The following is a 15209-nucleotide window of genomic DNA, read 5'->3' on the forward strand; positions in this document are numbered from 1 at the left end:
CGTAGGTGTACTGCACTGTAGGTGGGGGAACAGGTACAGGTACCTTGTTATAGCCTGCTACGCCGTCGTGCCGCTAACTCTCCAGGTCTTCCAGGCCTTCCTTCGTCTGGTGTCGCAGAGGGACAATGGCAGTGTGCAGCGCGTAATCGGAGAAGCTTGCGTACAACTATGTGCTTTATATTATGATATTTCACTGATTTCGGGATTAATAACACATGTTGCTCGACGCGTGTAACGAATAGGACTTGCCGCCTTCTTTGTTGACGTTGGGCAATGAAAGTTTCCCGTCTGGACTGTCGGGACACCAAAGTTCAGCGGCTGCTGCGCAGTGCCTGTGCGCAGTGTGTGGCTACTGGTGGCCATCGGCTTATAAGTATTCCATCTGCGTACTGGATGGTGCCCTGCCCTGCCATGGCGCCTCGGGCCACTGAGAAGTTCGGCACAGCTGACCGAGGCCCTAGGTCTTCACATGGCCAGCAATGTGGTCACGGCCACCGTCACAGTACGTGGTTGCTCCGACACAAGCTGTCCTTGCGACATCCTTGTCTCGTGTGCCGTCGTCGCCGTGACGGAACTGTCGATACTAGCACTGTGTTTCCTCTGCTTGCAACCTTCCTTGGGCGTGCAGCGGCAGCAAGCCGCCCCTGGCCGCCCACCATGAATACGACGCACCTGCTCATGTTCGCATCCTAGTGGTACTATCGTGAACGCAAGGAACCGCCAACTCGCCCAAGGCCAGCTATTGCCCGTCTCTACTGTACCGTACGCTCACCAGGGGGACGGTCCCCGCGGCTTTCCGGCCGGACCGCGCCGAAGCCAAACAAATACACGCACAGAGGAGAACTCCACGGATACTTGCACAAAAAATAGAAAACTCCACGGGTACATGTGCAAGAATATAGTGCGTCTCGTTTCTGCATTCGCACTATTGCCCCATAAACCTACATGCATGATGTACTCTACGGCAAGAGTCGGAATCGGTACTCCGTACTGATCCAATGGCGTCAAGTAGGATGTCTCGCAAAGACCAGGCCAACAAAGTACAACCGACTCCTGTCACATGCTGCGCCGTCCCGGCCGTCGCTTTCTCAGCCTCCTAGGTTCCTCCCCAGAACTGCTTCCACTGCTGTCCCTCCCCAAGACCAAGACCAAGACGGGGATGATGATTGGCCGTCAGATAATCAAGTCCCAAATCACCAGAAAGGCGCACAGCCCGCTGGCGGCGAAGAAAGTGTACCTCGCCGCGCTCGGCCGTTTCGCCGCCTTCTTCAGCTCCTTGTTGCCGCCTCCGACATTTTCCGTCGTCGACATCGAATCCGTGACCAGCTGCTCGATGTGTGCCGCCTGCGTGGCAAGGTTGTTGACGAGAAGTGATTGCAGCTCGGATATCTCGACGAGGGACTTTTCCGCCGTCCTGGATTGCGTCGTTAGCATCGCCAGGAGCTGACCGAGCCCAAGTCCTCGCTGCAGGAAACGTACCTGACTTTGTCCAGCGTGCTTTCGTAGTGCTTCATCATATCTTGGTTTCCCTCCTCGAACATCTGGACCTGCTCCTCGGTCAGGTCCTGGTACGCGGATGCCGCCTCGTTGAACCCGCCGGCGCCCGACGACCTTGCCGCCGGCTGTGCCTTGCTTGACATGGGGACAAATTCGGCAAAGTCTGCCGACGGCGGGGGTCGAAACGAGCGGGACCTTTCCAGTTCACGCGACAGCCTGGCTTCCATCATGTCTTGCTGCGTTCGACAGCAGAGCTCCAGCCGCTTCCGCAAGAACCAGAGCAAGCCGTCTCGGTGGATCTCAGTTTGCTGGGCCCCCGACTCGGCTGCCGCATGATCCGCCGTCTTGTTCATCGCGTCGCTGCCGGAAGCCCACGAGCTGAGGGCGCTCAAGCCGCTCGCGTATTTTTTCCGGATGATGGCCGATTCCGTCTCCCGTCGCAGCTGCTCGGCGTCGTCGAGAGCTCGTATGCTCGCGTTGAGCTCGCGAAGCATCTGCTTCGCGTTGGCGTCGACATCTTCGCGTTCGCGGTCCGTCAGAACTCGCGGTTGGCCGGCTGCATGTCCAGCGTGAACCTTTCGGGGTTGCGCCGTGGACAGGTACGCTTGCCGCACATCTCTGAGCTCCTCGTGCAGGCTCGCGATGTGGGAATTCTTGAGAAACAGACAGAACGGTCAGTGACGGCCATCACCGCGGGCGGCTTGTTGGCATGGCAGCTCACGATGCGGTATGCTTCCTTGAGGAAACCATCGAGGGCGTCGACGTCGAGGACAACCCTCCCCCGGGTAGTGGGCGCACCGTGTTTGCTCAAGAGGTCATTGAACTCTGATGTAATGTTGACCGACGACAGGATGGCGGGTCGTGTATGGGCCATAGCTTGTCGGTGCTGGATGGGACGGCGCTCGGGTTGACCTGTTTGCTGTCGCGCAAGTTGCGGTGTTCGGCTCGAAGCCCAGCTATGGCAGTCGTGGCATCCATCCAATGATTCGTCGGCGGCGGGTGTACCCCTTTTCCGCTGCCGCGAGCACTCGCACAGCTTGCCTCGCCTCCACCCATCTAGCGCAGGTACTGGACGTGCCTCGGCGGATTGGATTGGTGGGCAATAGGTACTTTGCCAACTTCATGCTCCTGGTAATACAGGCTTTACGCACCCAAATGATGCATACTTAATTCCTGGCCAAGCTATGACCTTGCGAACCGTGACTACTGATAGGAAGCTCATTCGTCTCCATAGTCATCTTGCACATCCATCCAGCCTCATCGTCCACTTCTTCTCGAGAATGAGGTAATCAGGTGATGATGCTCTGCTTTCGAACAGGCTGGGATGACACATGCTCAATTCCGTCTTTCTGGCAAGATGCAAGACACCCGTCGGCCAGACGATGGAATATTCAAGCGCCATTATGAGGCAGGTATCGGTCATGGTATCGAGATTTTCTGGTGGTAGTCAGCTCGTCCCGCTCGGATTCGATCTGCTCCAACATTGGGAAAGCTGTTCCTCACCCTCCTCATTTGCCTCGGCATCTGGAACTTTACACGAATTTCTCTAGCATCTTCGATGCGACAGGAGCATCGACTTGGGGATCAACGGAAGCGGAAGGGAAAATGCAGCCTAACCCTCTGCAGATGAGACTTCTTTTCGGAATCACGACAGCCTGTGCAAACCGTTTCTCCCCAATCGAGCCACTCAGCCGGCGGTCAGAGAGAGCTGTTTGGTGATGAGAGCAATAATCACATATTGATTCTCACTCTCCCGTACACGTATATCGTATCTGCGCCGTGGAAAAAGAAGGTATCAGGCCATCACCTCACCGCAGGACTTCACATACACTCACCTCTGTATATGCACGCGAATCGGTAGACGTGCTGCCCACTCGGGGTCGGACGAGACAGGCTGCATAGTGGCACGCGCATGCATTGGCAGGCAGGCAGCCGGAGGAAAAGGAAGATATGGCATATCCGTGGCATTGTTTACGTCTAATCGTCCCTCCATCCACCCACCACCAGCTGGTGCCGATCGAAGCGTAATACCTACCTTACGATGGAAGGTGCGAGAAGGTGCGACTTACAACGTACATGTAGACGGTTGAATGCCAAGCCAAGACAGCGCGGGGAAAGAACTGCACGTGTGCTCCTTCTTCATCAAACTTGCTCATTCCAGGGAGGGAGGAGGACGCGGCGGAGGGGAAGGGGAAGCTGTTCATCGTTCAGAGAGTAACCAGCTGACTCCATTCCCATTCCATGATGCTTCTGCCACCCATTATCGTTGTCCTCTTGCAACCATCTCGACCGAGGGGCCCCGACTCGACCGAAGCCCACTGCCACCTTGCAGTAGCCTTGTTGCCTCATCAAGAACTCCTCCCCCAATCACATTGCTGTCCCCTGTTGCTTACCGGCGTAGGTATTCGGCTGTCATCTCTTCATTCGCTCACTCGTCTACTCACTCGCTCGACGGCTTTCGAGAGTGCCGTGCATTGGCCCCAGTTCCGGTCCATGCTACGGAGTACGCATAGAGCAAGATCGCTGGCTCGGAAACTGACCGTGCGTCCAGGCCGACGCCGCCCTGATGACCGAACTCCACTCCACCCGGTCGACATCGTTCAACGTCGGGTGCGGAAGTCGACCGAGACCTATTTTTGCAACAAGCTCATCGCATCAGCACTCGTAGTACGGAGTAAGAGTGCCACGAAATGCCGTCGTTTCTCGCTGTCAAGCCTGAGTGATGGATGGCATGGCCTGTTTACTGCCTGCCGTCGTCTCTCATCGTGAAGCAACATATCAACAAGTCATCCTGATGTCGCCAACACCGTTCGAGCCGCATCTTCCCGTCAGAAACACCATGTACCCCTTTCCTGTTCCTCGTCAGTAATCAGCGTATTCGTGACCGACGACTCCCGTGCCTCGACCCAGAGCAGTATGAAGGCGAAAGATGACGCCGCCGAGACCGGCCAACTTCCTGAAGGGCAAAACATAGCCATGCCAGCGAGAGCCCTTGACCGACTCGCGGGCCATCTGACTGAGCTAGAACGGATTCCACCTAGAAGAGACTCGACTGTCACCCAGAGACATGAAACGGCCCCTGCAGTGCTGGCCGTGTGCGGTGAAGCAGTTGATCTCGCTCCCAGACTCTCCTTCAGCCCTGCATACTCCATCTTCTCTGGGGGAACCAAAGCGTGGATCATGGTCATGGTCACCATAGCAAGCATTATGTCTCCCATGACGGCCAACATCTACTACCCTGCCTTGGACGATGTTGCCCAGGGCCTCCATGTTTCCGTCGCGCTCATCAATTTGACCCTGACGACGTACATGGTTTTCCAGGGGCTGTCGCCGACAATATTTGGCGACTTTGGCGACATGGCTGGACGCCGTCCAGCCTTCATCCTGGCGTTCACCATCTACTTGGTCGCCAACGTTGGCCTGGCGTTGCAGCGAGATTATGCCGCCTTGATGATACTCCGTTGCTTGCAGTCGGCTGGCAGCAGCGGCACGCTTGCCCTGAGCTACGCGGTCGTCGCGGATATCGCCTCGAGCGACGAGAGGGGGCGATACATGGGCTTCATCAATGCCGGAGTCAACTTTGGCCCGGCCGCCGGTCCCGTAATTGGTGGAGTCCTCACCTGGTTCTTCGACTGGCCCTCCGTCTTCTGCTTCCTCGCCGTCTTTGTCGCCCTCTGGCTCGTGCCGTGGATTCTTGCCGTGCCCGAGACCTGTCGTGCCGTCGTTGGTAACGGCGCGATACCGCCGCCGAAACGGAACATGACCTTGATTGACTTTGTTCGGTCCAAGGGAGTCCACCGTCGACCGGAGTCGGCGCCAAAGGTCAAGATGCGCATGCCAAATCCGCTGCGGACCCTCTACATAGTGTTTCGGAAGGAAGAGGGTCTGATCCTGGTCATATCGGCCATCATCTACCTCAACTTCATCTTGGTCTCGGCCACCATGTCGACTCTGCTCCAAGAAATTTATGACCCTGGGCAGCTGCAGACCGGGCTTTGCTTCTTGCCATACGGCATTGGTTGCTGCGCCGCCAGCCTGGTGTCGGGGTACGTTGTCGACTGGAACTACCGTAGACTCGCGGCAAAGCTAGGGCTGCCGATACGACAAACGACAGGCAACGACTTGAGAAACTTTCCGATTGAAACGGCTCGCATCCAGCCGGTATATCCGGCCCTGCTTGTCGGAGGCGCCGCGCTCATCGGTTGGGGATGGACCCTCGAGGCCGAGGTCACCGTGGCGGTGCCGTTGGTGCTCCTCTTCATCGTCGGCATGCTTGTGCCCACGTCCTTTAGCGTTCTCAACACTCTCCTCGTCGACCTCAACCCGGATGCTCCGGCAACGGCCGCAGCTGCCAACAATCTGGTGCGCTGCACTTTCGGAGCCGTCGGGACGGCCATTGTTGACCACATGCTCGATGCCATGGGGAAAGGCTGGTGTTTCACCTTTCTGGCACTCGTCATGCTAGCCTGCTTTGCAGGGCTGAGGATTCTGGAAACATGGGGCCCTCGTTGGCGGTCTCAAAGAGAAAAGAAGGCGACTTGCCAGGAGAAGTGAGGGGGTTTCGGAATGGCCCGCAGCCGGTGGACGCACGTTACGCTCAATTACACAACGGCACAGGTGTGGCGAGGGCGTTGGGCAGAATGGAGGTAGAGAGGCACCTTTTTGTGAGCGACTTCTCGAACTCGCGGAACGAGGATATGATTAGCTTCATAGAGCCGTGAAGGCCTGATCTATCGACTCCCTCTGGGATTCCCACATCAACCAATCCGACCGCGTCGTTCTGCGTCAGTCACGTCAGCAGATGCGCGCGCCTACCGGCAGGATGGGCGTACGTACGGTAAAAGACCCATGGCGTTGATTTTCCAGACGCCGACAGCCAGGGCGACGAGTTGCATGGCGACGTAGACGAGCTTTGTTTGGAGGAGCTTGGACGAGTCGCCGACCGTCTCGAATCTCTCGAATGCTTGGTTGGTGTTCATCAAACCCACCAATGGGTTCTTGAAGGCCATGAAAACCATCATGATGCTGAAGATTTGAAGCGAGTTGCCCGACATGTACATCATGATGGCCGTCATCGGCAGGGACTTGACGGGAGCGAGTGCCACCTCCCACGCCTTCTTCAGCTTGAGCGTCTCCATCTCATCGGCTGTCGGGGCTTTTCGGGCCTGCGGCTTGCCGTCCTTCTTCTGCGGCGGCTGTCAGCCATCGTTCGGAGCTGCTTCGCGGCCAAGCCGTAGAGCGTCGTTCACCTTGCCGGGGACGAGGGCACCAGAGAAGCCGACGGGATCGGGGATGCCAGGGACCTTGCTGCGGGCCGGGGCCGGGGATTCTAGCTGTGCGACCCATACAGGGACGCGCGTGCTGGGGGATGCCATTCTGATCTTGGCCGGCGGTGTCTGGCCGGGTCAGGTGTAGGTTTGACGGTTCGCTGTTGGGGTATCGTGTTCTTGCTGGTGCACGTAGTTGGTGATGATGGGAGTGGCTCGTTCGTTTGGCCCACTTGAATGGCCAGGTTCCTACCACAGGTACTTACTGTAGGTACTAAGGTAGAGTGCAAGAAGTAAGTACTGTACTAGGTACCTAGTAGGTTACTAGGTACCTCGTTCTATTACGGGCTTCTCCCCGCAGTGCAGAGTACTGTGCAAGTGCTATGTGCACATACAATTACTAGGTACCGAGTAGGTACTAGGTAGTACTGTAGGAACTGCGCTGTGATGCCTTGCATTTGAACTGTAAACGTGCTGCAGCGTACTAGTACCTACTACCTAGGTACTAGGTACGGACACTGGGGCAGTCCTTATACTAGTACCTAGTATGGACGGAGTGCTAACCTTCCGTTCAGGTACAGTGTGTTGACGCGTACGAGGTAATACGGAGTACATGTACGCTGAAACTTGTACCTACTACTACTCGTCGACAACGCTCTCGGCACTATTATACAGGCGTAGCTCTCTGCTACTATTACTGGGTGTGTACCTGTATACTTACGAGCACGCCCACTATCAATGCATGTCCTCTGATCTTTATCTGGTCTCATCGATAAGCTCCTCGCGGGACTTGGCTGAACCCCCCCCCCCTTCCTCCTGGTGCGAGCATGTGCCCCTGCTGCGATCCTACAAGCCTGAATCATCAACCTCCCCTTTCAACCACTGTCAAGCAGCACCACCATTCGCCACGACAAGCATTTCCATCGCATCGTCGACAACCCCACAGCCATTCGCGAAACGACGTCGGTGCGCGGGAAAGCCACCCGGCAGCCGAGCGCTGGAGGCTGACTCTCCATCGACGGCACCTCCAGCACGACTCGTTGGCCGTGGCGCAACGGTTGGCCTGCCGGTTTCTCGCATTTCATGCAACGGATTCCCTCCTCGGGACCTCGGGACGAGAGTCCTCCTCGGGCACACACCACACACCCTACGCACCATAGACGTTGCTGCCGTCCAATTAGCTTGCGTGAGGGGCACACCGTACACGCACCTACAAGCACCTGGGCGCACCTACACGCACGCCACCACCCCAGCAGCCAAACTCTCACAAATCCGCAGGCGATAAAAGAAAGCACATCGAGGTGGGGGTTTAGGTGTCCCTGATTCCGGAAAGCTCGTCTAGTACCAGCGTTACCTCGTGTGGTGAGCATCCTACCTGGGCAGACGAACGGCAAGACTGCGGCCGAGCTCTGAGCCTGCTACGACCTTGCCGTGACAATGTCGGCCAAAGAGGGTGGAGGGGATTCGAAGCTGTTCGCTCGGGTAAGTCATATGTCATCGCAAACCTTCCATGGGCTCGTCACCTGGCGGTACCTCCTCTTCCGAACCTCACCCAAACCTCGCCCAAACCTCGCCGAAACGTCTCGCCGCTGATTTCATCTCCCCTCACGCCTTGCCCTTTCCCTCGCCAGCCACTGTGCCCTCACCCTCCCCGTCGTCCTCCCCGTCGTCCTCCTCGTCGTCCTCCCCGCCCCTCTGCTCTCCAAACCCCAACATGAAACTTCCTCAGCCGTCCGGCCCAACCGTGTGATAGTATGATGAGCGTGTTTCCCGTCTACACGCCGGCGCTGGCGTTCGACAAGCTAAGAACTCGCCAGGGCAAAGTGGCCGAGCTACGGATCGAGCTGAACAGCGGCGGAAAGAAGGACAAGAACCATGCGATGAAAAAGGTGGCCCTCAAGAGGATCGTCGCCAACATGACGATGAGCAACAACGACATGGTTGCCCTCTTCCCCGACATCATCGCCTGCATGCACCTCCCGAGCCTCGAGATCAAGAAGATGTAAGTGGCAAAGGAAAGGGGAGAGGAGAGAAGACGAGTCAATAACGCGGAGAAAGGTGCTTCCTCTACCTCGTCAACTATGCGCGCGCCCGACCCGACATCGCCGCCCAGGCAATTCCCATACTCGAACGCGTGAGTCCGTCCCGGCCGACGCGACGGTCGACGACGCCACCGCTGACGATGGATCCCAGGACATGGACGACGCCAACCCCCTGATGCGTGCGTTGGCCCTGCGGACCATGTCGTACATTCACGTCAAGGAATTCGTCCAGGCCACGGTGCCCATAGTGAAGCACATGCTGAAAGATGGCGATCCGTACGTGCGCAAAACGGCCGCTTTCTGCGTCGCCAAGCTGTACGATCACGACCGGCAGATGGTCGAGCGATCCGACTTGATCGACCGCCTCAACTCCTTGCTCCGCGACGACAACCCCACCGTCGTCGCCAGCGCCCTCGCCGCCTTGATGGACATCTGGGAGCGCAGCGACACCATCAAGCTCACCATCGACTACAACAACGCCTCCAAGATGGTGGCCATCCTCCCCGACTGCTCCGAGTGCGTACCGTACCTCGGAACATCCCCACCGCCGTCGTCCTAGCGTGCTGACCGATTCCCCAGATGGGGCCAGACGTACATCCTCGAGGCCTTGATGTCCTACGTGCCGCAGGAAACCAGCGAGGCCGCGCTGCTGGCGGAGCGAATTTCCCCTCGACTATCTCACTCGAACTCTTCGGTCGTCCTGACTTGCATCCGGGTTATCCTGTACCTCATGAACTACATAGCCGACGAGAAGCAGATCTCGGCTCTGTGCAAGAAGCTCTCGCCCCCATTGGTCACCCTCCTCGCCAAGGGTCCGGAGGTGCAATACCTCGCGCTGAGGAACGCGTTGCTCATCCTGCAACGACGGCCCGAGGTGCTCAAGAACGACATTCGCGTCTTCTTCTGCAAGTACAACGATCCCATCTACGTCAAGGTCACCAAGCTGGAGCTCATTTTCATGCTCGCCAACGAGACGAACATCGAGGAGGTCTTGACGGAGCTGAGGGAGTACGCGACCGAGATTGACGTGCATTTCGTCCGCAAAGCGGTCCGCGCCATCGGCAAGCTGGCCATTAAGATCGAGCCGGCGGCGCGGCGGTGCATCGACCTGCTGCTGGAGCTCGTCTCGACCAAGGTGACGTACATCGTGCAGGAGGCCACGGTCGTGATCCGCAACATCTTCCGAAAGTACCCCAACCAGTACGAATCCATCATCGGCACGCTGTGCGAGCATTTGGATTCCCTGGACGAGCCCGAAGCCAAGGCGGCCATGGTCTGGGTCATCGGCCAGTACGCGGATCGCATCGAGAACAGCGACGTGCTGCTCGAGGACTTCCTCTACACCTTTGCCGAGGAGCCGGTCGAGGTCCAGCTGGCACTCCTGACGGCGACGGTCAAGCTGTTCATCCAACGGCCGACCAAAGGTCAAGACCTGGTGCCCAAGGTGCTGAAGTGGGCGACGGAGGAGACGGACAACCCCGACCTGCGCGACCGGGCCTACATGTACTGGCGGCTGCTGTCGACGGACATGCCTGCGGCGAAGGAGATTGTCATGGGCGAGAAGCCGCCGATCACGGCGGAAGCGGAACGACTCGAGGCTCCGACGTTGGAGGAGATGTGCCTCAACGTCGGAACGCTTGCGACGGTCTACCTGAAGCCGGTCCAGACCGTCTTTCGATCGGCGAGACCGCGGAAGCTGCAGCACTCGCCGGCCCTGCAGGAGCCGAACACGCTGGCGGACAGGGACAACCAGAAGAGCATCAGCATGTTCGGCCTGGGCGGCCAGCCGACCGACATGGACTTGCGGAGCCACGACGCCAACCGGTCGAGCGACGGAGGCAACCTTTCGCAGGCGGTGAGCGACGCCGACGCCTACTTTTCGACCGTCGGCACGCAGCAGACGGCGGCGATGCAGATCGATCAGGGCGATGGCGCGTTCGGCGGCGGCGGAGGCAACGGCACGGGCTACGTCGTGAGCGCTCATGCACCGCAGCCTGTCCTTCCGCCGGCCCAGGGTGGAGGCAGCAACGGCGATCTGGTGGCGTTGTGAGCGTCGCGATGGATCAGGAGCTGCCGTCCCGAGTGGGGTACGCGCAGGTTTCGTCTGTACGGGGGAGCACCTACTTACATGCACATGTGCTCGTACGGGGCACGGATACGGCACGACGGATGCAGAGGCCAAACGATGCTAGAGGAGATTCGAGGTCGCGCCCAGAGCGGGGCTCGCTCGATGGATGCAACCCGAGGCTCGTCCGCTTTCGACGACGTACTCGCGTACGTGTACACCTACACGCCTGTTGCGCGCAAGGTGACATGGGCCTTGCATGGGACCCCGAACGGCCACGATGTCGATGGGGACGAGCTGCGGCGTGGACTATCCATCCACCACCATCTGCCGGTATGGCGCTTCTGTTGGGGTTCCCGGATCATCTCCGTGGGGCCACGTTTCGGTTGGCTCCGGGTGATGGAGGATGACGAGGAGACGGCGCTCTCGCGGGGTCGAAAGAAAGGAGCACACTGTAGCGAGCGGGCGGCACGACGGACGACGTGCGTATGCAAAATGGAGTGCTGGCCGAAGGGGGACAGCGTCTGCCAATACCATGCATACTAAAACGCTGCGGGAATACTTGCGCACGGCACACTCGTTCTGTGCGATGCACGATGCGTCGTCCGCCATTCGAGATTCGAATGCCAGCGAAGCTGATTGGCATACCCGTCGGCGTGCGTGCCCGGCGTCCACGTTCTGAGCTGGTTCCAATTTTGTTCCCTTCCTCCCGACCCCGGCACCGAAAGCTTCATGGACAAGGACAACATACATGGCAGTCGTCTCACGCCGTGTTCCGAGCAGCTGCTCCGTAGTCTTCGCTGGATGCGGTACACGCACTTGGTGTGGGCTCCTTACAGGCAAAGTAGTAGGCCCAGCAGCCAACATACAGCACTTGCTCGTATTCCGTGGCGGTCAGGGCAACTATAGCCAAGGGCGGCAGAAAGGCCAGGGTTCGGACTCGACAGCGAGGGCCATCTTTCCCGCGTGGTGTTTTCGCAACAGGCAAGATGGCGGAATCCCTGCGAATATTACCATGTACTGCACACTTATGCATGCTTGCATGTCTGCATGCAGAGCGCCGTGAGGTTGGGTACAGGTGCATCCGAGGGAGTGTGAAGATTCCTCTGGTGCGGTGAAGGCAGTTGTTTGTTGGGAAGCAAGTCAATTTTGGTCAGGGAAGAAGGCCGCTCCCGGCCTGGGAGTCCCCAAGAGGAAGGACGTTCACGAAACTTGTTGAATGTTGCTTGCTGCACAATGGAAGTCGGCACTTCAGCAGCAGCGGTTTCGCCTAGGTTTAGCGCGGGTGACGACGGACGGCAGATGGAGACGTAGACAACCACGATTCCAAATATCCCCAGAAGGTGAATCTCCACCAGGCCAGGGGGCAGCGTGAGGTGACGTGCTGCTTCCTTGCTCGTGGCGGCTTGCGAGAGCGGTCGAAACGAGTTCCTGGTGCGGCACCGTCAGCCGCGGCGGATGTTGGTGCACGCATCCCATCATCACATCACGTACCAGGACCCAGCTCGGCGTGCTGCACGTACACTTGGAGACTGTGGTTCCAAGCACGATCTCCCCATGCACGTAATGCCATCGGTATTGGACGAAGCGGAAGATTCGTTTTGGCCAACAGCCATCACGGGGGCGCCATCGTCCGCGCACGGGGGCGGTGGAGAAGACAGACACGGCTGGCCGCCTGGCCGATCGCTGCAAGGCTCGTCGGAATAGGCAAGGAAACAAAAGTGGTCCGGTCATTCCCTTGTCAGGCTGGCCTCATGGCCTCGCTAGCTGCAGGCTGCGGATGGCGGCAACGAGGATGTGTTCAGGTGCCCGCCGCCCGCCCAGCCCGCCCAGCCGTGGGACGGTGGCGACGACGGACTCGTGATGACCGATATCGTGCTTTTTCCTTTTTCCCCCTCGGTGGCTGACGCGCCGTCACTGGGAGGGGCGGGTGGCGATGAGGGGGAGGTACGAGTAATACCAGGACTTGTCATTAGCAGGCGTGCAGGTGCATGCAGGTGGCAAGCACATTTGTTCGTCCGTATCTGAGGGCGGACGGAGTATTACGAAGACCAGGATGCTCCTCGTCGTGCTGATGCTGGCGGATGAAGAAGGAGAGGCGGCGCGTGCGACGTGATGATGGCCAAAGCCCTCGCCCGACCTTGATCGTGGTCGCCGCCGCTGCATGGCCGGCACGGTGGGCATGGATGGTGAAAAGGCAGACGGCTCGCGTAGAGATGCAAAAGGCCATTCAGCACCATGACGGTGGAAGGAAGTCGACGAGGTGCACGGAGCACTTCGTTGTACGTATTGCGCACACATGCGGCATACTCGTACAGTACAGAGCACACAGAGCACACTGTAGTTGATGTATTGTAGCCCTGCATGTTTTACTCCGTATTCATTCCAAGCATGCACTGGTCACTGAACAAGGTCGTCGAAGGGTGTACATGTACATGTAACTGCACCTGCAGGTGTGCACTGTCTTGTATAACTTGCAAGTACTGTAAGTATTTACTTGCAGTACTTACAGTTCAACTATACCTAAAGTACAGAGAAAACCAACACGTATTTACTCCGTAGTGTAATACTTGTATTTACGTGCGCTGGGAAGCTACCTGTAGCAATATACACCTTGTCATTTGTACTAATCACCTATTCCGTACATACCTGTGCACAGTGAGTGTACTGTACACTCATCGCAGGGCTGGTAAAAGCGAGTGCAAGTACGGAGTACTTACAGAGTACAGTACTTAAGTATTACTTACTGTACTTGACTTCTAAAAACACAGGCAAGTAGGCTTACAAGTACGTACGGGTAGAGTACGGTACATGCACAACTAGACCTACAGCTAGGTGCACAGATGGCAAGTCAAAATGGACGGAACACTCCGTCCTTACCATCAGCTGCATTAATACTTGATTTAGTTGAGACGGGTGGCCTAATCTCCCCTAGCTCGCTCTGTGAGCAAGTTGAATCTTCAGCACCTGCCACTTCCCACGCTCTCCTGTGCCAGCAACCCACACCACCCAACCTCCACCGCCCTTCCCGTCCCTCCGTCCATTCGCCCTACTGCCTGCATCATTTCGCCAATCCTCCATCCGTTTCTGTATCCGTATTCGGATCGAAACAAGTCTCAGGCACCCTATATGTGCATCTACAAGCACGGCTACACCTTGTCGCGATGTGCTTGAGCCGCTCAACCAAGCAGGGATGGCTGGACGCGGCGTCCCGACCCGCCTGCGAGCAACAAAGGCGGGCCTCGCTGCAGGCGGGCCTCGCTGCAGGCGGTTAGGAGGCCTTGAGCAGGCGCGAGCAATGAGGCTGAGAGTAACAAGCAGGTCAGCCAGCAACACGGCCCCCTGACCTTGGCTGCTGGTTCGATCGCTCGACTTCCATCTTTCCTTCAAAATTTGCCGACGCATCCTGTGCATGTACTCCGTAGTTGTAGTCTTGTTCGAAAGATGACCTGCCATGCTCGTCTCCTTTTGAGGGGACAAGTTCTTGTCACATCACTGCTTTAATTCGCAATCTTCGGCGGCCCCATTCAGGACGGGTCCCAAAACTACAAGTACCTAAGGCACTTGCAGTACTCGTACAGTACTACGGAGTAGTATCCTCACATACCTAGGTACGGAGTACGGAGTACTATAATAATAATACATGCATTACAAATACTGTACTACTGTAAGTAAGTACTTAAGTGCCTAGTAAGTACTAACCTAGTATGTAAGTACTGCACTACAGTAAATAAGTGCCTATTAGGTAGTAAGTAAGTACTGTGCTGTACTATGGAGTTGTACTGGACAGTACATGTACAAATGTCGTTCAATGTGCTATTATCAAGTATTTGTCTTGCATGTACTCCGTACTTACACCTGTGGAAAGTGCGGGCACCCGCTATATGTACGGCACTTGTCCTTGCACCAACACATACACATGCACATGTACTTACATGTCCATGCATGGAGGGGGTAGTGCTGTGCAGGCACGTCTGCCTACCGGTAATGGTACGCATTAACCGCTGTGGCGGCCCTCCCGAATGGTAGCGCCAAACTTGCGGCGGTGCGGGCACGCGTTACTACTACTCTTTGCCGTTCGTTCTGATGCTGAAGCAGTTGTACATGCACTCCATCAATAGTATTGCATGGAATACAAGTATTGGTCAAGTACCGCTTACTTATAGGTGGACAGCCATAGACAGTACTACAGGTAGGTGTACTTACAGTACAGATAGGTACTGTGCTGCAATAGTTATTCTACCTTAATCCGCAGACGGGGTACAAGGACAACACGTGCGTGCATGCTGTACTTTCTTACTAGGTACCTACTTACTTAGTACCTGCGAATTGTGTTTT

The 15209-nt window shown here is 57.2% G+C and overlaps 4 protein-coding genes across 4 annotated transcripts; 2 read left to right on the top strand and 2 right to left on the bottom strand.

Moving 5' to 3' along the window:
• Nucleotides 1–1173: 1173 nt before the first annotated feature.
• On the bottom strand, nt 1174–2371 carry DCS_00460 (syntaxin; the record flags this gene model as incomplete). The annotated part of the gene is made up of 3 exons (XM_040797799.1): nt 1174–1414; nt 1480–2150; nt 2219–2371. The coding sequence occupies 3 exons, from the start codon at nt 2369–2371 to the stop codon at nt 1174–1176; spliced, it is 1065 nt and encodes a 354-aa protein (XP_040658682.1).
• A 2042-nt stretch (nt 2372–4413) lies between these two features.
• DCS_00461 (uncharacterized protein) lies at nt 4414–6051 on the top strand (the record flags this gene model as incomplete). The annotated part of the gene is made up of 1 exon (XM_040797800.1): nt 4414–6051. One exon carries the CDS (start codon nt 4414–4416, stop codon nt 6049–6051), a length of 1638 nt encoding a protein of 545 aa, XP_040658683.1.
• Nucleotides 6052–6094: 43 nt separating this feature from the next.
• Nucleotides 6095–6872, bottom strand: DCS_00462 (ER membrane DUF1077 domain protein; the record flags this gene model as incomplete). The annotated part of the gene is made up of 3 exons (XM_040797801.1): nt 6095–6277; nt 6330–6683; nt 6747–6872. The coding sequence occupies 3 exons, from the start codon at nt 6870–6872 to the stop codon at nt 6095–6097; spliced, it is 663 nt and encodes a 220-aa protein (XP_040658684.1).
• Nucleotides 6873–8518: 1646 nt separating this feature from the next.
• Nucleotides 8519–10856, top strand: DCS_00463 (AP-2 complex subunit beta; the record flags this gene model as incomplete). The annotated part of the gene is made up of 4 exons (XM_040797802.1): nt 8519–8766; nt 8823–8898; nt 8958–9322; nt 9386–10856. 4 exons carry the CDS (start codon nt 8519–8521, stop codon nt 10854–10856), a joined length of 2160 nt encoding a protein of 719 aa, XP_040658685.1.
• Nucleotides 10857–15209: the final 4353 nt, after the last annotated feature.

Source organism: Drechmeria coniospora, chromosome 01 (assembly GCF_001625195.1).
Source record: "Drechmeria coniospora strain ARSEF 6962 chromosome 01, whole genome shotgun sequence".
Lineage (NCBI taxonomy): Eukaryota > Fungi > Ascomycota > Sordariomycetes > Hypocreales > Ophiocordycipitaceae > Drechmeria > Drechmeria coniospora.